Here is a 21504-nt window from a genome sequence, read left to right as displayed (position 1 = left end):
TTTAATTGCACTGCTGAATAGAGTTTTGCACGCTGCAGGTGCTCTATACATGCTGCCCATCTGGTGGGACAGCTGAAACCACAGGGAGACTGACAGCACAGGGTGTGTTGCAGTGCAGTTAAGATGCTTTGCAGTTGAGACTTAGGAAAATCCTCCCAGTTCAGCTGTAGATTATTTATTTTCTTTCTGTTTTCCGATGGAAACATTACTGACAACATCTTCATTGTGCAGATTGAGCAAGACGATGGTGAACGGTTTAAATCGGTTTTTCAGTGGGACATGGAATCCAAGGATGGGGCAACCGCACCTAAAGGGCAACCACTGATGAATGAGGTGAGTTGCGAGTGGGTTTGGAAACGGAGAAAAGAATGATACCCTATGCAAATGAAGTGTATTCTCATCATTACTTCCAGACAAATTCAATTAAGCTTTCTTCTATCTAGTTTGTCATTCCAACTGTCCAGTTACCTTTGAAACTCTTCTATGATATAAGCAAATCTCAGGAAGTTCAATTGCTTAGGATATTAGGTTATTTTTTTAGTTGAAAAAAACCCACACATTTTTCTTAGCTGCTATATACCAATAGGAGATTGTAGTTTTTAAAGAACTTCTCTCTGATTTTGACAATGTGTGTGAGTATTGCTGGAAGGGTGGGGTTGTTAGGGGATCTTACCTACCAAATGTGTGGAGTATATGTTTGTATGCATTTGTGTGTTTCCTTTTTAGAGACCCTATTGGACTGGATATGGGGAAGGCAACACCTGGTGCCCAGGAGCTCTACCAGACCCTGAAATAGTAAGAATGGTTGAGGCTCGAAAGGCTCTTGGTGAGGTAAGGACCCTAGAAATTCCTTTAGCCATTAGTTTGAATGTTCCTTTGTTTTATGATTGTGGTAGACAGAATACCGGCCCCTCCTCCAAAGATCTCCATGTGCTAATAACTGGAAACTGTGTATATGTTACTTATATGTCCAAGGGACTTTGCAGATGTGAGTAAATTAAGGATTTTGAGATGGGAAGATTATCCTGGGTTATTAGGGTGGCTGCAGTGTAATCACTTGGGCCCTTATAAGGAGGGAAGCATGAGGGTGGGAGTCAGAGGTCAAAGCCACTTGGAGCCAGAAGCCAAGGAATGCTGGCAGCTTCTAGAAGCTGGAAAAAGCAAAAATAGATTCTCCCCTAGAGCCTCCAGAAGGAACCAGCTCTAATGGCCCATCCTAGATTTCTCACCATCAGTACTGTTGAGACCTTACTTTAGTAGGTTTTCATGTAAAAAAGCAATTGTAGCCCAGATTGTGGAAATCCATAACAATTTGCACAGAATACCTTCTTGTCCTCTCCACACCCCCGGGGCACCTGCCCTTTGAAGAAATCACTTTGGAAAATATTGTTAATGTTCAGTGACTTTTCCTTTAGCAAATGGAAAGAAAACAATCGAAACACAAATGCTAAGATTCTATGTCTCATAAGGAAAACTAATCCGTAGAGATGCTCAGCAAGCAAGGAGGAAACGGTAACACATTTTACTCCCAAGGCTGTACAACTGTCTCTGGCGGGAAAGTTACAGGAAAGTCTCCACTGCATTATCATACATGTCTTTGAGTCAAAGGAATGCCCATCGGGGTGTGCCTGCTTCCAAGTAAGATGATGTCAACATTGCAGGGGAAAGTTTTTGACCTGGGGAATATTATTTTGAAGGTGTGATTCATTTGTGAATTAATAGTTCCCAAACTATGAATAACATTTTCAGATTGCCTCCAGGTGACTGAGTTGTTTTCCAGGTATCTTACACACCCAGCTGCCTTGGTTCTGATGATGCTGGCTATTGCAGTTTTCTTAGCTCTCCTCCGAAATCATACTGGTTCTCATGCTGATGTTGGTTTTGACCAGCAGGAGTATACAGAAGACTATGAGCAGCGGAGGGGCAAGGGCAGCTTCCCGGCCATGATCACGCCTGCTTATCAAAGGGCCAAGAGAGCCGGCCAGCTGGCCAGCCAAGTGAGTGTCTTAGTGCTCAGCCATCATGAATTATGCTAATTTTTGTTATTCGTGTACACCAGGGATTCAGATAAAATCCAAGGAGACGGCGCTTTTGGGCTGTAGGTACCATGAGTGTGGAATTATGAAAAAAACTGTGTTCTTATCTCTCCCCTATCAATTATCCTCTGTGCCTTGATCGGGCCCCATCCATCAAATGGAGAGAGGACCATGCAGCTCCTGCAAAGACTGAACCAAATGAGTTCTTGAGGTCACTTTAGCATGACCGACGCTGGTTCTTATGAAGCAGATGGCAGACCTCCTGAAGAATAGCATAGCTCGTTGGTTAAGACCTCAGATTTTGGAGCCAGAATGCTGGGATTTGAACCATGACCCTCTCACTGGCCGTGTGAGGAGCAAATTCCTTAACCTCTCTATTCCTCAGCTGCTTTTATGTAAAACAGGGAAAATAGCAGTCCTGCGTCATGCGATTGTTACGGAGATGAAGTGAATTAATGTTTGTTAATGTTTTGCCATGCTTGGCCCTCTCTTGGACTTCACATGTTAGCATCAGTGCTTTTCAAAGTGGAGCCCATAAAGCAAGACTCAGCAGAGGTGTGTGTTGAGAGTAGCCCGGTGGTCACTCAGGCTGGTGAGTATGACCTTGACCTTTGCTGTCTCCTCATCAGGTGGAATATAAGAGAGGGCATGAGGAACGCGTCTCCAGGTTCACCACAGTGGCGGACACTCCTGAGCTGCTGCGGGCCAAGGCTGGGGGACAGCTTCAAAGTGGTGTAAGAAACGATGAAGGCCGAGACTCAGTGGTTCTCACTTAAGATTCCCCATTCTTTCCAAGAAGAAGGGAGGGAGAATGTGGGAGGCATCTCAGTCCTACTCAGGCAACAGGGAGACCTTTCTAAGGTCAAGTATGGTCGGATCAGATAGGTCAACTCCCAAGACCTTGTGAAAACTCATCTTTAGAGAGAACCGTATTGGTGGCAAATCGGATGTATCTGATTAATCTGAAAGGATTCATTTTAGATTCCCTCCTTGTGACTGCAAATTAGAGACCCTAACTGCTAAAAAATTTCTACCGCTCGCTTTTCCATAGCCTAGTTGCTCCATAGCGTGACCACAAACTTACCGTTGTTTTGAGTGGGAAGTTGGAGCACAAATTCAGGTGCAGCTGACAAGTGGCTTCTATTTGCTTTGGGTTGGGAAGCCTCTCTTGTCCCCCAGACTTGACTGGCAGCTCCTCAAAGGCAAAGGCCTTATTCGTCTGCCCAGCCCTTCCCCTGGCCCACAGCAGGTGCCACCCTGTATGTGTTGAATTCTACACTGAGTTTCTCCATGTGCCAGGCACTGTGCAGAGTACTGGGAGTAAGAAGGTGAATAACATGCATGGAGTCCATCTGGCTATAACGGCTGTGACATGACAGCTGGGAGCCCTTAGCAAGGCTTCCCACCCAGATTGTCTGGTAGAGAGTGGGATGGTGACATGTGATTCAAAATTTGTTTTCATTTTCCAGGTGATCTACACAGAAGACTATGAACAGCAGAGAGGGAAAGGCAGTTTTCCTGCCATGATCACCCCTGCTTATCAGATAGCCAAAAGGGCCAATGAGCTGGCGAGTGATGTAAGTGTCCCCAGCAATGTCCTGTTAGGGGAGGAAGCAGGAAGTTACCTGGGCCTGACCGTTCCAATTTCCTGTCTACTCTTGCATGCACTGTGGATCCAGAAAAGTAGCTTTTCTTCTTAGTTTTCGATCAGTTTTACCATGGTCTGGCACTTTTATGTCTAAATACACTCCCTGGACCCAAGCATAAAAAGAACATTCCACAAGCCAGTTACTTGCACACTTTGGCCTCTGTGCGTAGGAAGCTAAATTCACCAGGTTTGTCCTTTCCCTTCAAATAGGTGAGGTACCATCAACAATATCAAAGGGAAATGAAGGGAATGGCTGGCTCAGCCACTGCAGCCGAGGGTGCATTGATGAAGGACTACGTGGATCAGTGCGGCCAGGTATGTGATAAAATGACTTCCTGGGAGATGGCCCTTTGCGATGGTCAGTTCTCTAGCCTGTGACACAGCCTGTGACCATTTGATCAGAGGTTGGGCGGTGGCTTATCTTTGCCCCATTTATGAAAGGTGGACTTTCCAAGCCAGAAAGTAGCAAGCCTCATGGGGTCCCCTAGAGGTTAGGGGATCTGTGCCTGTGAGGGAAGGAGAGGGGGGAGGGAATAGCATGGGCATGCTCCCTGGAGGGAGAGCGCCCAGAGTCTATTGTCCTAAGCACCACAAGGTACCCCTCCTAGGGTGGTCCCTGGAATCCCATGTGGACCAGCCTCTGTGGGAACAGGCTCTAGGAGAGATCATTGCTAATTCCCCGTTGGTGCAGGGAGGGGAATGCTACTGATTGGAGTTTTTAATCAACTCAGCAGGGTTACTTGGAGGAATGTGAGGAACACAGAGGGAAGGGCAGCTTCCCTGCCATGATCACCCCAGCTTATCAGAACGCCAAGAAAGCCCACGAACTCGCTAGTGATGTAAGTACCACATCTGGACACCCCACGGAGCCACAACCCACCGAACCACGGAAGCAGAGAAGTGAGACTGAGGCCTGAAACCTACACGCAGATAATTTATTAGAGCCAAGCCAAAGTAGAATGTTAGCCCTCAGTTTCTATCCAGATTTCTGGCATTTGCTGCTTTCGTTCAGACTGTTAGGTCACATTTATCTGCTTCAAGGGAGATTGATATGGACAAATGGTATAACTCACTTTAGTGCAAATGCTGGAGCAAGTGCAGTCGGAGTCCCGCCAGATACACTGGGGTTAGGACACTTTCTGCAAAATAACCCATCTAGAAATCAAGCACTTTTAATAGCTGATTAAAAGCAGTCTTATGACCATCAGACTGGGTGTAGCCCAGTTGGTAAACTGACTTTTATTTGCAGAAGGTTGGTCAGCTGGCAGTCCTTGAGAGACAGGCTATAATTAAGCTTGGTAAAAAGTCACACACACACACTGTAGATCCAACACATGAACTTGAACTTGGTCTAAAGGTGGAAGCCAGGCTTTCATTTCACACCCCCTTTACCTTTCTCCTTTACTGTTACTACTCAACTATTAAAACGGTTTACCCAGAACGGTGCACTTTTACATCGAGGGGAAATAAAAGACACATTCATCTCTTTGCCCCCCTCTAGCAGACAAGACGAGAAATGATGTTGAAACCAAGGGCAGACCAGGTTTGGGACTACCACACCTTTTATTTATTTATTTTTAATCTTCACTTGAGGATATTTTTCCATTGCTTTTCAGAGAGAGTGGAAGGGGGAGAGAGAGAGAGAAACATCGATGTGAGAGAGACACATCGATTGGTTGCCTCCCTCACTGGGCAGGGATCGAGCCTGCAACTGAGGTACATGCCCTTGACCGGAATCGAACCTGAGACCCTTCAGTCTGGGAGCCAAGCCAGCTAGGGCAGGACTATACCTTTTTGTATGATTGTTTTAAGACCTTTCTTCATACAGAATTAGTGTAAAGTGTGAATAAGGTCCGATAACGTTTTAATAGGAAAGACTGAGTGGTTTGTGGATTGTATGGAGAAAAATACCATATGATTTTTTTCCTTCTGGAAATTCAGTGAAGTAACTGTTCACATTAAGTGCAGGGTAATTTGGTGGTAAGTTCTGCGTGGAGCGTGAGACAGCAACTCTGAACCCTCTTTGTGTGTGCCTTTCAGGTAAAATACAGGCAGGACTTCAACAGGATGAAAGGTGCTGCTCATTACCACTCCCTCCCAGCCCAGGACAACTTGGTCCTGAAACGGGCCCAGAGCGTGAACAAGCTTGTGAGCGAGGTGCGTACCGGGGACAGTTGCTTCTGTTTGCTGTCACCTCCTTTAACTCCCTTAAAGGCAGTGAACAGGGTTAACCCCAGAAAAAATTCCATGTAATGCCACATGAGTTGCCAGTTCCCAAAGAACAAATGGGCAGTAAAAGCAATTCACAGGAGAGCCCCAAATCGAACCAATTAAATTTAAACAAATTAAATTTCTCCAATGGCTCAAAAGTTCCATCCTGAATTCTTACAGGGCTGAGATAATCACAAGTTCCAGGCAGTAGATTTTTAGTTGCTGAGAAACTGTGGGTACCCCATGAATCACCTTCATCATAGAGGCTGAGCTGGCTGGCTGCCAGAGGGTGTGTTTTATTTGTCCTACCCAGTGATTAAGGTTTTTAGAATTGTTAGGACTCTTTAGCAAGGAAGTATCCCCTCTAGTTCCCTGCATCTTTTTCATGCTCTAGAGCCTTATTTGCATTACCTATCTGGCCCCTGAAGGCATTTGAATTGGCAACTTGTCACGGAGGGGGAGAGTGCTAAGCGCAATAAGCCCCTCAGAGAAAGACAAGTACCACAGGATCTCACTTATATGTGGTATCTAATGAACAAAATAAACTGAGCAAAATAGAACCTGAGGTGTTGGAAACAGGGAACAGACTGACGAGTCTCAGAGGAAAGGTGGGGCCAAGGGGAAGAGATTAACCAAAGGATTTATATGCATATACGAATTGCCTAGGATGGTGAAGGCCTGGGGCAGGGCAGGAACTGAGTGTAGGGGAGCAATGGGGGAAAAAAGGGAGAAGGGACAGCTGTAATTCAACAATAAAGATTTTTTAAAAAGCTATTAAAAGTAGCTTTACTCATATGAGTAACATCACAAGTTATCTGCAACTCAGAAACAGATATGCAAATATCTTAAAGTGTTTTTCTTTCTCAACTTCCAAAGGTCATTTCTTTGCCCAAAACTGTTATTTAATCCCTTGTCCTCTAACTTTGGGCTGACATTTCCTGATCTCATCAGGAGCCTCCCATATTTTGTAGTACTAGATGGGTGCTAAGGCCTTGGGATCTGCATTTTAAATAAATGTTCCAGATGATTCTGTTGCTCTAGGCCAGAGGTCAGCAAACCAAGACTCGGGTGCCAAATCTGGCCCGCAGCCTGTTTTTGTAAGTAAAGTTTTATTGGAACACAGCCACATCATGTTTGTTTACCTATGGTCTGTGGCTGCTTTCGAGCTGCAAGGGCAGATGTGAGTGGCTGATGTAGAGGCGCTGTGGTCTGCAAAGCCTAAAATACTGTCTGGTCATTTACGAGAACGTGTGCTGAACCTTGCTCTCGACTCACATGACATTAGATCTGGATGGGACCTTTGCAGCCTGTTGGTCCCTCCTTTGTCATAGGACTGGAAAAGTCAATTGCCCTTTTCTGGTTCAGAGAGACTTTCAGGGACAGATCTGGAACCAGACCACTGACTGACAGTACAGGTCTACCATCCAGGAGAAACACTGTTACCATTTTGGCCCTTTTCTATGTGAATATATTATAAACAAGCCCATGAATATAAGAACATGTAGTTATAGAATTAGAATTCATCTGTTCTTTTAAATTTTATATTCTATTCTGAGCATTGGCATCTTGTGTACTTTAGAAGGCGTATCTCCACCATGTATTTTGTAAGATAAGATAATAAATTGTATTTCTTTTGGTCAGAGGTTGCAAGGGAACCTTTGGTTTCTTTTTGCCCTGATGTTTATCCAGTGAGATAAACCAGCTAAGCCTGTATTAATGGCAATCAGCCTCAGAAACTTCTCCAGTGACCTGGAATAATCTGGAGTCTAACAACTATAGCCTCACATTTACACCCAGTTACCCAGGGAGCTCAACTAGCCAACCCATTTAAAATTAGAAGACACTCTGTGCATCTATGAATGGTCTTGTTTATTATATGCCTTTGTAAAGTAACTTTGTTGGTTAAATTTTGTTGACATATACATACAGAGAAGTGCATATATTAAGGGTAAGAGGAAAGATTCTCACTAGTGGACACATCTGTGTAACTAGTGACCAGATCAAGAAACAGAGCATGATAGAAGTCCAGACACCCTCCCCACATCTAGCCCCTAGACACTTGTTCCCAAGAATAACCACTGTCCTGATTCCTAAGACCAATTTTGCCATTTTCGAGCGGTATGAGATCTTACAGTATTTATTCTTGAAAGAGACTATATATTTTCAATTTTTAGAACCAAATTGATTATTCACTTATTTATTGCTTGAAAAGAAAACATGTACTATTAACTTACAGGATGCTAGGCCTGGTATTTTTAAATCTTGGGTTGACAGTTTTGTAAAAATATCCTAGTAAAGTCCTGATGACATTTTCAAGAGTGACTTCAGGTTTTGGTTCTACTGTGCAAGTGGTGTTTTGGTTTCTAAGGTGGAGTATAAGAAGGATCTGGAAAGCACTAAAGGTCACAGTATCAATTACTGTGAGACACCCCAATTCAGGAATGTGAGCAAGATCTCCAAATTCACCAGTGATGTGAGTTTTTCATGCCTGAGCATTTCTAGGTCTCCTAAGAGACAGTCTACGTGAATGTACTTATGTGTCTTGGAAAAGCATGGCCTTTTAGGCATAAATACCTAACGGGTGTGATTAAGATTGCTGGGACTGGTCCATGTAATGTTAAATGCTCTTACATCCCCCAACACACATTTGACCTTGAGTCCTCAGGGCAGCACCTACCTGTCGTCTTGCATCCTTCGGGTCGGGCAGTATCTGGCACCTAGTGGCGAACGCTGGTGAAGGAGCCGGGCAGAGCATGCAGCCTCCCCTCCCAGTGCCGCTTAGAGCTTCTTAACTTAATACCTGCTCTCATTTGACCTGCACAGGTGCCTGGGGCGCCAGATATTATTTCCCCACTTTACAGATAAGCAGAGTGGCATTTGCAAATTTGGGAATTCTCAGAGAAAGTCTGGCGAGGCATCCTGGAGAACATCAAGGACCTAAACTAGATTATGTGATTGATTTCTGCTTAGCTGCACATCGTAGCAGGATTTAAAATCACACGGGACTTTGTAGGGCTTCATGAGGCGTTTAAATTAGTGGTGAAGCTCTGGCTTTGGAGCTGACGGACCTGGTTTCACAATGAGCCAAGTGGCCGACTTCGGGCAAATTGCTGAGGCTCTCGGAGCCACTTTGCCCATCTGTAAAATGGGAACGATAATAATTCCTGTCCTCATGGAGTGCTTGTGACGATCCACTGGGAGAAGTCGTGTTTTGATATATAGTAATATTATTCTGTTTAAATACTCTCAGTGCCTAATAACTCAATGCCCCCCCAGGGCAGGTAATTTTAATGTAGCTTCATTAGACACTACCTGAATTTTCCTATTTATGGCTTCTTGTCATCCCATTTTGGTTCTTGTTATTTGGTAAGTTGCATTTGGGACATACCGATATTATTTCCCATGGTTGCGGGAGTGACCAACCTGTGATGTGAGGTTCGTAGGATTTGGCAGAGCTCAGGTTTTGTTCTTCATCTGTTTAGAAGTGGAGGTAGTAGCCTGTGGGGATTTGTCCCCGCCCTGCATGGGGTTCACACACATGGTCCTCACAATCAGGGCTTGCCCATGGGAGAGCTCCATGCTCTCACAGTGGGTTTGCACATTGAAAAAGATCTGATATGTGTACAGCTGAGAATATTTTTTTAAAATCAGGTCTGTTTTGTGCTATCTGTGCTCCTCCGATCTTGTGTTTCCTTACGTGCTGTGTGCTTGTCTCCAACTTCTCGTGCTTGTTTGAAATTTCAGTTGTTTTTTTAAGAAACGTTTCTCTTATTTTTTATGCAGTGAAACACTGACTACTTAAATAGGTTCTCTTTAATCATTTATACTTCCAATTTAGTCCATTAAGATGAGTAGTTAATCTTCAACAGGTTGAGAAGAGAATGCTTTTGTTGAAAGTTTTGTGTTCCCATGTAGAATAAATATAAAGAAAACTACCAGAACCACATGAGAGGCCACTATGAAGGAGTCGGCATGGACAGACGGACTCTCCATGCTATGAAAGTTGGAAGTCTGGCGAGCAATGTGAGTCCTTTTGTGAAGGGCCTGGGGAATCTGTTGGAGTGGAAAGAGGTGGGGCATAAGGAATTCACCCAAATCTTTTCAATCTCCCTTTTAAAAAAAAATCAGTTTTCTATTATGTAAAGGCCAACCCATAAGAGTGTCTACATGTGAACCCATAGAACCAAGGCTAGGCAAAAATCCTTGTCATTTTCAATAGCTTCAATTTACTTATCTCAGCTTTCTCCGGTTTAAAGAGCAGTCAGATTCACTGTACTTGATCCAGTGTGAGAAAAACTTGCAATTTCTGAGAGCTTACGAGAAATGGATGAGCATAATTCGTATTTGAAATTCCTCAAATTTCCATAGCATTTGTGATTTACATGGAATTTGTTGGTTGGTTGGGTGGTTGGTTGATTGGTTCATTCATTTATTCCATCATGGTGTTCACTGAAGACCTCCTGTTCGGTGAAGGCTCTGGTCTTCAGAGTAGGTCACAAAGTATGGTGAAAACAGGTCCCTGTTGCACCATAGCTTGCAATCTATCAATCTCTCTTGGGCTTTGTCAATTCAGTATACAGGTTTACAAATGCCCAGTTGCAAATCTTGGAGGTAAAAAGGACACTTAAAAAAACCAATTTTATTATTAAAACGTAGAAATGTCAAATTTCCTCTGCTTGAGAACATCAAATTGATCTTTAGAAAAAAATTTAAAGCACTCTCAAGACTCTTGACTTTCCATTTATTTTCTGGGGGTTAGCCAAGACTCTCTTCCATTGTATATATGTGCACAAATGCTTATTTTTAACAAAAACTACGAGGGGTTCCATATTTAATAAGATAAAATAAATGTGCTGCAGATGGAAGTTAATGAATTTTGGATTAATTAAGAAGAATCCAAATTAATTAAGGCAAAAGTGTGTACATAATTTAATTTTCCTTGGAGGTGATGAAACTGAGTTAATTTTGTTCCTGGTTACTTTTAAAAATGCTTCCTATGACATTCAAGCAAGGTCAAAGGAAAGTGGGGGGCTAATTTCTCTTCTCTTGCTCTTTTCTTTGTGTTTCAGATCGCCTACAAAGAGGATTATAAACATGACATTGTTGACTACAACTACCCCGCCACTCTCACTCCTTCCTATCAAACAGTGGTGAAGCTGGCTCCCTTGAAAGACGTAAGCCCTCTTCCAGTAGCTCCTTCCACTCTTTTCTCCTTAATTCTCTCCTGCGGAGTGATTCTTAGACACCAAGATGGAAAGAAACAAGATACATAGGAAATGGAAGAAGTGCTTGAGAAAGGGGCATTCCTTTTCACTAGGAAGTCTGTTTATGCAAGTTTGGAAACTCTTAGTATGTTCTTTTTCCAAAAAAAAAATTGATTTTAGAGGGAGAGAGGAAGGGAGAGCATTTCATTAAAATTTGAGTGTGTGCTCTTGCAGTAATTATAGAAATCATACTTAATAACACAGGCAAAATGAGGCAGACTCCTACAACCTTGTACTCCCATTACAACATGACTTACTGTTACATTCGTCTGTACACGACTGGCTCAAACCATGCCCCTGGAATATCACCAGCTCGCCTCCGAAAGTCTGAGGACAGAATTAAATTAGGCTGGATTAGAGATAAGCAGAGGTCAGCTCTAAACGGGAGCCCAGGAGCCAGGTCCAGGCTGCAGAGGTTTTGTATTTGGCCACAGTGTTTAAAAAAAATTGGACCAATGTATAGAAATTGTTAAGAGTTCACAAAAAATTTATATTTTCACCTTTTTTGGTGTGTGTGAAAAATTTGAAAGCTCAGCGAACGGTGGCCCTAGTTCTTGCATGGCAGCAACTGGCTGGGCCTGGGTGGCAGCTGCTCTCTGCTATCACTTTCCTCTTACCTTCCTGGCTCCTTGTGATTGTGAGGTTACCAACCCCAATGTGGGGCTTTGGTGTTCAGAAAGTTTGGGGAATTCATTACAAGAACATTTTGGTCTCTCTGTCTGGTAATCTTAAATTAAAGGTGGTTAGAAAGCTATGAAATTAAACAAACAAGCGCAGCTCTTGATTAGAGTGTTCCCTTCAGATGGATTTTATAAACACTAACAGCATTACCGTGAGACTCTGTGCTCAGCAAAGAGACCTCTCAGAGAGTAGATTGAAGCAATGGCCAAGCGCCCGTGGTGTGGCAAAGGTGTGGTTAGTTGCGGAGACTGTCAATTATGTCCTACAGAGGAAAGCAATTATGCTCTGCCACATAATTCATGCAGAATTATCGGAAGGAATATGCCATTTTTAAAATGTAGTTTTTGTGACCTTTTATCATGCATAATTCTGAATTCTAATAGACTCTTCATTACGAGATGATAATTTCTCCCTCTGAATTAATGCATTAGAAAGTCACTGTACTCTAATCGCATTAATAGTTGACATAGAAATGAGTTTATATTCCTAGTTTTCCCTACACACCGCATGCCCAAAACTCAGAATGTGCAAAAACTTTTCTCCTTGAATCATTAACTAAAAAGCCCAAAATGATGCTGTGTTTTATCACCAAATCTAGCAATGTACTCTGTGGGCTAGTGTTAGGGACACTGCCTTTCCTAGATCCTGCTCTAGAAGTCTTTCTGTAAATCATTTCCTTGCAATTGCAGCACATTTTCCTGTCTAAACAATGTGAGCTCTGTCTATGGGGAGCACCTCTTCCTTCTGTAAAAGAGCAAGTAGTAGTTCTCAGCACACCAGCTTTCACAAACCAGGTTTCTAGTGTGCAGGTGGAGAGCCTGTTTGGGAGGAAGAGTGCTGGGATTTGAATCCTCACTCTGACCCGAGCTGAGTGACCTTGACCAAGTGATTTCAGGTGTCTGTGCCTCAGTTTTCAACACTGTAAGGCAGGGGTAATAATAGTGCCTCCCCACAGGGTCTTTGGGAAGATTAAATACCTCAATATGTGTAAAGCACTTGAAATAGCACCAGGCTCATGGTAAGTGCTTTCTTTTAAAGCCATAAGTATTCTTAACTGATGTTTGGACAGGCAAGAATGGAATAAACACGAGGGAGAGATGGAGTTTACAAGCTGGCCCTGTAAGTCTATTTCACAAGGGTCACTGGGTTTTAAAAATATTGAACTATTTGCCAGCATTTACAAATTGTGTGCTTTTATATAATAATATAGATTTCTGTTTTGTTTGGAATAATTGGAAAATCTGGCCACTCTGCTCCACTTTAATGCACCAGTACTATCTCTTAGAGCTGAGTAGCAGCTTCTGCCTTTGCCACAGTCCCCACCACTCCTTACTACTTCCCCAACGAAGAGGCCATACGCTGAGCCCGGACTCATACTTCACTTGTATCCAGCTGGTAGTCTGTTTGGCTCTCTCAGACTTTGTGACCCTGGGCTGTCACCCAGGGAGGTGGCAGTAGGAGGTAGCAGCAGGCAGATAGAATGGTAAAGACATCAGACTCTAGTTTAGACAGATAGGAAATTGTAGGAAAATACAAGTATGGGCAGAGGAGAATGACCAGAGGCAGTAGGTGGAGGTCAGGACAGGATGGCAATAGATAGGGGGGACGCAGCCAAGGGGGTAGAGCTCTTAGGCAGAATCTAGGCCTAAACAAGCTGCAACAGTGTGGGGTCCTGGGCTTCGGGCAATAAAACAGGCATGGAGACTATGAGTGGGGTGGGTGGTCAGTGGTGATCTGATTGCTGTGAACAAAGCCAGAGCCCAGCTGACTGAAGGGCCAACCTGGAGTCTGTACACGCCAAGGCTCAGGTGGGCTCGGAGTGCCTATTGGTTTCTAATTGGGATCTTTGGTTCCTTTTCTAGTAATTTGTGAATCGCAGCTTTGTTGGGCTTAGGTGGAGGGGGCTAAGCAGATCTTAGAGACAAGTGCCAGTGACATCTCCCTGTCCCTTTTTTTACCCAGGTCAACTACAGGCAAAGCATCGACAAGTTGAAGTACAGCTCTGTGACCAATACCCCTCAGATTGTTCAAGCCAAAATCAACGCCCAGCAACTGAGTGATGTAAGTGACCTGACATGCTCAGCCGGATGTGGGTGACCTGTGATTGCTGGGTGGCCTCTAGATATCTGGCTCCCAAGGATTTGACTTTCATTAATGGTGACATCTGTCTCATTACAACTAAGAAATGACCCCTTTCCCTTGACTTAAACTTTTTATTCTGGGAAATTTCAAATACATTCAAAAGTAAAAAGAATAGTGTAATGAATCCCCATGTACCTATCACCCAGTTTCACTGACTATCACCTCATGGCCAGTCTTGCTTTATTTTTATGCCCATCCACTCTCTTCCTCACACGTTATTTTGAAAAAACCCCCCCAGGTATCGTATAATTTAACCTATAAATGTTTTAATGTGAATATCTAAAAGATAAAATAAATTTTAAACCTATTTATACAATTTTCATATATCACACCCCAAAACTAACAGTAATTCGTAATATCACCAATGTTAATGAGCACTCGGTATTCCAGTTGTCTCATAAGGTTATACTTTTTTTATAGTTTGAGTCAGAATCCAAATAAGGTCCACCTTTGTGATTGGTTGATACGTCTTTAAGACTTTTCACCTTTAAGTTTTTCTTTTTATCTCTTCTCTTTTCTCAAAAGTTGTCTGCTGAAGAAACTGGATTGTTTATCCTGTAACATTTCCCACAGTCTGCGCTTTGCCGACTATATCCCAGTGTGGACTTCACGTGTTCCTCTGGCCTCCAGATGTCCTATAAAATAGTAGTTGGGTCTATAGATTCGATCAGGGTCAGGTTTAATTTGGGGGCAAGGCTGCTACTCAGATGCTGGCATATTCTTCCACTGGGAATCACATAATCTGGGTGGGATTTAACATGGCTTTTTTTTCCAAGTGGGCAGACATTTGATAATTAGTTTTTGAGTATCCACCGTGCATATAGCAAGATGTTCAGCACAGCAGTGAGGTTAAAAACTAAGCTCCATCCCCTCGAGTGCTTCAAAGGGGAGCTGGAGAGGGAGCCACAGGGAAAGCCTTTGCAACCTATGGGCTTTGAGGATTGAGTTCTTTCACTTCTCACTTGGCATCTTCAATCTGTTAACTTAAAACATTCATGAAAGTATAGGCTTCCTTGTCAGATGCCTTTTCCAGAAACTCCTTGTCTGCTGTGAGTCTAAGCGGAAAGTGGAAAAGGGAATGTTCGCTCCAAAATTCTTCTTCCGCCCATATAAAACCCTGCGGGTTTATTTTAAATCCCATAGGTGAATTACCGTGCTGACTATGAGAAAAATAAGTTGAATTACACATTGCCCCAGGATCTACCGCAGCTGGTGAAGGCCAGAACCAATGCCGAGCTGTTCAGTGAGGTAAGCAGGCTGCCCGGGGAGAGCGCGGTGAGGTTATGGGCACAGGTGTGTACTCAGGAGAGCGTCATGCTACCGGTGCCAACAACCGGGACTATTCTGCTATTTTGCTCATGACAGGGCCTCATTTCAAGGCACCTACCATGTTATAATTTAGAATTTTGCTGTCTCATGGCATGTGGTAGTTCCCTGGGGTAAATTGACCATAGCAATTTCATTCTCATGATGTGAGCATGTACGTGCATGAACACACACACACCAGCACCACCAGCATCCTTGAGACTTCCAGCTGGAGCTTCGCTCTGTGCAGGAAATTTAAGTTTTAAGATGGACGCGAATCACCAGATGCCTCCTGGAGTCACAAATGGGCTGTGATTAGATTTCTCATTCTAGATGGGATTTGTGGGGCAAAAGAAGAAAAAAAAGGAACTAATGTTTGCTGAATGCTTATTCTGTGCTGGGCACGGGGAGAAGCAATTTATGTATGGAGTTATTCACTTGTCATGCCCCCAGGAGGCAGTTACTGTAGGGACACAGTGGCGTGGGCTTAGATATCAGACAGACCTAGCTCAGATGCTGGCACTGCCCTTTTTAACCCGTGACCCTACGTGAGGCCTTAATGTCTCTGAGCCTCACAGGCCTAATGAAAGACCTAGGGTTGAAGACACGTAGGAAAGGGCCAGTAAAGCTTAGGTACTGTTACCATGGCAATATCAATATCAATACCTTATATCCACTTTGCACTTTAGATCTGTTTTTAGATCTGTTTAGATCCAACTTAAGATCTGTTTTCATATACTACATCCAATTTATTCTCACATAAATCCTGAGACAGATAATAGGATATTCTTTCTGCAAATGATATAAGCTAAGGCACAAAGAGGTAATTTACCCAAGGTCGCATGACCAGGAAACAACAGTCCACAGATGAACACATGGGCCTTCTCTTTGTCCTGTCCATTACCATTGCCCTGCATGGCTCAGCAGCTGAGGAATCAATGAACTGTCTTAGTAATTGCTGTGATCATTTTGATAATAACCCCAAGATTCTGGTCTGTAGACAGATGAAGACGCCAACTTTGCCATTTGTTTTTTCTTCAGCTTTTGGCAGGAAGATGGATAGCGGCTCTTAATTCACCTGTGTCTTTGTTTGTCAGATTAAATACAAAGAAGGCTGGGAAAAGTCCAAGGGGAAAGGATTTGAAATGAAGCTGGATGCCATGTCTCTGCTGGCCGCCAAAGCCTCCGGAGAGCTTGCTAGCAACGTAGGTTTTCTCTCATTAACTCAGAAACGCATAAGAAATGGTTTCCATAAAATGTCAGTGGTCCTGCAGAAAAAAATAATGACTGTTAACGTTGCAAACATCACAGTCCTTTAATCTTCTGGGTGCGGGAGACTGGGAGGTGTTTTTGCAGAATTGTTCCCCTTGCACTTGTTAAAACCAGAACCCCTGAGATGGCAAAGTTTCTCTCTCCCTCACAGTAGACTTTCTTCTTTCTCTCAAGATTAAATACAAAGAAGAATATGAAAAATCCAAAGGCAAAGTCATGGGAACTACAGACTCTAGGCTTCTGCACTCCCTGCAGGTTGCCAAGATGAGCAGCGAGGTAAATTCCTTTCTACCTGCCACCCTTTACTTAGAGTTGTGTTACTTTAAAGTTTTTCCTGGGCCTTCTTCACCCAGGACTGTTACTTTTTTATTGACTTCCACCTACAATTTCTTTCCTGGCTTGTGTGAGGAGTTTGTTCTGTTTCTTTAGTTTACCAAAGTATGCTATTCTTTTAAACTAGATGAGTAGTGTGTCCCCTAAGGGTGACCAGCATCTCCTGGTAAAGCTACAAAGGTGTTTAGCCCCATTTACTGATTCTACAAATGTTTACCAAGCAACTACTATGGGCAAGATCCTGTGTGAGAGACACTGGGGCTATAACAGTGACCACCACATAACAGGTCCCTCCCTGATGGACCTTAATTCTATGGGGAGAGTTAGACAGTAAGCACCCCGAGTATTGTGGCGGTGTCCTGGATGGATCCTGTAGTTACAAATGCACATGATATTCAAAATATTTAGCAAACACAACCGGAGCATCCAGGCTCCAACCAATCAAAACGACACCCCTTTGTAAACAACTGTAGTTAATGGCTGGAGATTAACTGTGGTAAATGTCACTTAGAAATCCTTCCGGGGAGGTGAATTCTGCTTGAAGGGACAGACACGGTTTCTAATCAGGTCTTTCCTGCCAATACTGAACAGTTAGAAAGGACACATGAGTATAAGGTTTCTGCTTTGCAGTTGCCTGCTCCAAGCCGCAAGGCCTGCTGGTCCTGCTCCGGTGGGGCAGTCAGATAGAATTACCTGGTGAGTCATTAAGGAGCCATGGCTTGAATAGGGCTAGCATCTGATTTGCCATTTGGGATGTGCCTATAAAACAAGCCCTTTGAAGTGCATGGTCGTGAAGCATAAAGAGACACTGAGGATTTGACTTTGGTTTAGACAGAGAACAAAATGATATTTCATATTTGCAATTGGAGCATCTAGGGCCAAAAAGATTGTGTCATGCCCAAGGTCATTTAGTAGTCAGTGATAGTGATGGAGGTGTAGAGAATTAGGCCCTAGAACTCTTACTTACTGGCACCACAGTCTTTTTACTGTAGCTCACTACTTTCCCCACCACCATACCATCACAACCATCATCACCATCACCATTATCATTACCACCATAATTGGTAACATTTATCAAACATTTTCTATATGCCAGTCCCTGCACCCAGCAGGTATCATCTACTATTTTGTTTACTTATCACAATAGTCCCCTGAGGAAAGTGAGCCCTTAGATGATGTAACTTTCCAGAGAGCATCCAGTTGGCAGAGGGTAGAACAGGTTTGAACTCAGGCTACTTTGGCTGTGGAGCCTACGCTTTGTTTTCCTGCCTTTTAAAGCCTCTACAGAAACCATGGATAGAATGTTGGCCTCCCGGGGTAGCCAGGTAAAAAGATTTAAGATTGAAAGGAGGCATTTCTCCCAGAGACAAAGTAATGTGCAACCTCAGCACTGCCACCTTACAGAGCCAGAAACGGGGTCCCAATTTTCTGACAGACGGGTGCCATTGCCCAGAGTGCCAATTTCTCATGGAAACATAGCCTTCTCTCCTGTGTTTTCACATCACTCCTGCAAACACAGGCTTCAAGTAATGGGCCTTGTTTTGGTACATTCAAGGTTGAATACAAGAAAGGCTTTGAAGAGAGTAAGACCCACTTTCACCTGCCCATGGATATGGTAAACATCAGGCATGCTAAGAAGGCCCAAGCTCTGGCCAGTGACCTGGACTACAGGAAAAAACTGCACGAATACACTGTGCTGCCTGAAGATATGAAGACGCAGTGGGCCAAGAAAGCCTATGGGCTCCAGAGTGAGGTGAGCCCTCCCTCATTGCCAGTTCTCCCATGCATTTCTTGCAGTGGGCTGCAGTGACACTTTGAGGGTGATTTTGAGCCCGTGCATGAGTCTGTTACATACCTAAGAGGCCTAGGAAGGACTGCTGGGGATGTGCCAGGCCCAGGGCAGGTGAGTGGGGAGGTAGAGATATAGATTTAGCTGAGACAATGGAGCCTAGAAGATGGAGGACAGGGCTTCAGAGCTACGACCAAAGTCAAGATGAGCAGTGAGAAATCGGATGTTGAAAATGGTAAGAAAACCTTGGAAATGTAGCGGGTTGGAAGATAAGACCCGTGATCCAAAAGCCTGAAAAGTCCACTTTTTGGTTAGGTTATGATGTCTCAGGGCTAACGAAGAACATGCTTGCAAAGTGGGCCCAGTGGCTTCCCTACCTAGGCGGAGTCCTGCCAGATTATGAAAGGGTAGGGAGCCGTTCTCTGGGAAGACGAATGCAGGAGCAAGGGTTTTCCTAATTGTGCCCTCAACTGTGGCCAGTCTGCACCCACGCATCTCTCAGAGCTTGGCTTTTCTCTTGCAGCTGCAGTACAAAGCTGACCTGGCATGGATGAGAGGCGTGGGGTGGCTGACTGAGGGCAGTCTCAATTTGGAACAGGCCAAGAAGGCTGGACAGCTGGTCAGCGAGGTAACCTGAGCTGAGGCCCCTGGCTTCTGGTAGTGATCTCTTCCTCTGATTCCCCCTCCCCAACCCCCGGGATTATTTGGGGTGTGACTCATGGGAGTACTTCTTTATTTCGCACCTGATTATCCTTCCACGTCCTTAAATTTCCTGGGGAATATATGTGTACGAAGCCCACCAATTTAAGGAGATGTTCCCAAGAATAGTTCAGAAAGGTTGTAATTAATACACGATCAGTTAGCACGAGGAAGCGTGTGCTTGTTGTTTAGGAGTTTGTGATTACTTCTGAATTAGAGTATGCCACTTGGAGGTCAGTGTTCTCATTATGACCTTGCTTTCCATTTACTGCAGACTTGGAGCAAATCATTCAACCCTTCCCACACTCTTTCACATAAAAATGAGACGGTCGGACAGGCTACCCTCCAAAGTCCCTGTGGCTCCAAGCCTGCCTCCCTCTGTGCTATGTAAAGCTGGCTTTGGCAGCAGGCAGAGGAGGACTTCTAAAGGGCATTTCATTTGGAAATGTGACTATTTCAGGATCTCTGTTTGGGATCTTCCAAGGGGATTCTTGTGTCAGAGCCAGGAAGGCTGAGTCGGCATTGCTTCTAGTAGTAGTGATAGTCATAGCTGCCAACTGTGGACTGATAATTATGTACTCATTGCTGCCATTTATTGACCACTTCTAGTGTGTTGCTTACATATTTCTCATTTATTGCTCAACGACAGCCTTAAGTGAGTCACACTATTATTATCTTATTTTGATCCCATTTTACATAGGAGGAAAGTGAGACTTAAAGTCACACTCCCAGGAAGTAGCAGAGCTGGCATCTGAATCAAGTGTTTGATCCAATGCCCAGGCTCTTGACCACTAAGCAATACTGCACCCCAAAGCACATTTTGTAATTTAGTCTTAATTTCCTACTGCACCCATCACTCTCTCCAAACTAGACACATTTATGACCAGAATGTGTAAATAAGGACGGTAGAAGAGAATAACCCTTAGGGGTCCCATTACTTAGCTTTGAGACCAGCTAAAATACAGGGGGAGTAACCAAGGCCCCATTTGTCTTAGACATGGGTGCAGTGAGAGGCCCCAATCAGCCTTAGGAGGGAATTTAGCCTGAGGAATGTCCATTCTCTCTCACTCCCTGTGCCTACTAACTGCTAAGCTCTCAAAGACCGTGTAGGTATCATTTCCTTCCCCATTTCAGTGCTGTGCCCTGTGCAGGGTGGCTCTTGGCTCCTCAATAAGTACTTTGACCAATGGGGTCAGTGGAAATTTTCAACCATAGAAAGGCAATGCGACTTCCTTCAATTATGGGGGGAGAGGAGTTTTCCACTTAACACAATGGAACTAGTTAAGGAAATTACAAGTGCCTGGAATATTTGCTCCAGAATTTTGTTTTCCTAAAGGAAGGATGTCTAGAGTTTTTAATACTCCAATCCCTGTGTGGGGTTCAGCTGGTACCTATAACCCTCTTGCCGACGGCACTGGGGTTTTTGCTCATCTCTGATCTCCCCACCACGTGAAGCTTTTGCTTCAATGAGCCATCCTCAGTGGCCACCTTTCCCGTCAACTTTGGCAACTCCCCTGGGAAAGCCAGAGGAGCTCACCCCCAGGAAGGACAAGAAGTCCCTGTTGAGGCTGTAGGGGGAGGGAGGGATTGAGTACATTAGACATTTTGCCAGTTATTCTGTGGCTGTGAGACAGGGGCACTGTGAGGACAAGACCTCAGTGACCTGGAGCATAAGAAACTGTGAGGGTGAATCTACCAGACTGCCAGCCGTCTGTCTGTGGCTCCCGGTGTGTCCCTTCCTTAGAGCAGGTGCCTCTCAATGACCATGATGGCGCCATGAATCACGGAGATGGCTAAGGTCATGAGCACTTACTCTGTCCAGGGGCTCTACTCGTGGGGATCATGGCATTGAAGCCTCCACCTCCCCACCGAGCGAGGCAGCTCCTGTCCGTTTCTGCATTGTACAGTCGGAGCACAGGCGGCTCAGGTGGTCAAGTGATGTGCTCAAGGTCATGAGGCTGGAAGGAGGTGGAGGCGAGATTCCCACCTGGGTCTTCATGATTGCGAAGTCCAAGTCCCCTACACCTCACTCCCCTGGGGCAGATCTCGGTTTATAAAATGAGCACATTTCAGGGGACACAGTGAAATATACGATTTATTGAGGAGAAAATTCAATTGTAGCAA

At 44.2% G+C, this 21504-nt stretch overlaps 1 protein-coding gene across 9 annotated transcripts in view; it reads left to right on the top strand.

The window, feature by feature from the left end:
• NRAP (nebulin related anchoring protein) overlaps positions 1 to 21504 on the top strand; it is a 63060-nt gene that overhangs the window by 9561 nt on the left and 31995 nt on the right. For 2 of the 9 annotated variants that reach the window (XM_081157978.1, XM_081157977.1), the window contains 17 exons: positions 232 to 333; positions 727 to 831; positions 1890 to 1997; positions 2666 to 2770; positions 3506 to 3613; positions 3895 to 3999; positions 4416 to 4523; positions 5725 to 5841; positions 8264 to 8368; positions 9811 to 9918; positions 10965 to 11069; positions 13803 to 13901; positions 15126 to 15230; positions 16385 to 16492; positions 16734 to 16835; positions 18448 to 18645; positions 19205 to 19309. In XM_081157978.1, coding sequence (XP_081014104.1) covers positions 232 to 333; positions 727 to 831; positions 1890 to 1997; positions 2666 to 2770; positions 3506 to 3613; positions 3895 to 3999; positions 4416 to 4523; positions 5725 to 5841; positions 8264 to 8368; positions 9811 to 9918; positions 10965 to 11069; positions 13803 to 13901; positions 15126 to 15230; positions 16385 to 16492; positions 16734 to 16835; positions 18448 to 18645; positions 19205 to 19309 — 1893 coding nt within the window. The remainder of the gene's footprint in view (positions 1 to 231; positions 334 to 726; positions 832 to 1889; positions 1998 to 2665; positions 2771 to 3505; positions 3614 to 3894; positions 4000 to 4415; positions 4524 to 5724; positions 5842 to 8263; positions 8369 to 9810; positions 9919 to 10964; positions 11070 to 13802; positions 13902 to 15125; positions 15231 to 16384; positions 16493 to 16733; positions 16836 to 18447; positions 18646 to 19204; positions 19310 to 21504) is intronic. The other 7 variants (XM_081157981.1, XM_081157979.1, XM_081157980.1 and 4 more) reach the window with 7 other exon arrangements.

The sequence above is a fragment of the Miniopterus schreibersii genome (genome assembly GCF_964146895.1).
Source record: "Miniopterus schreibersii genome assembly, chromosome: 14".
NCBI lineage: Eukaryota > Metazoa > Chordata > Mammalia > Chiroptera > Miniopteridae > Miniopterus > Miniopterus schreibersii.
Note: the sequence above shows the minus strand (reverse complement) of the source record. Positions and strands in the feature narration are given on the sequence as shown.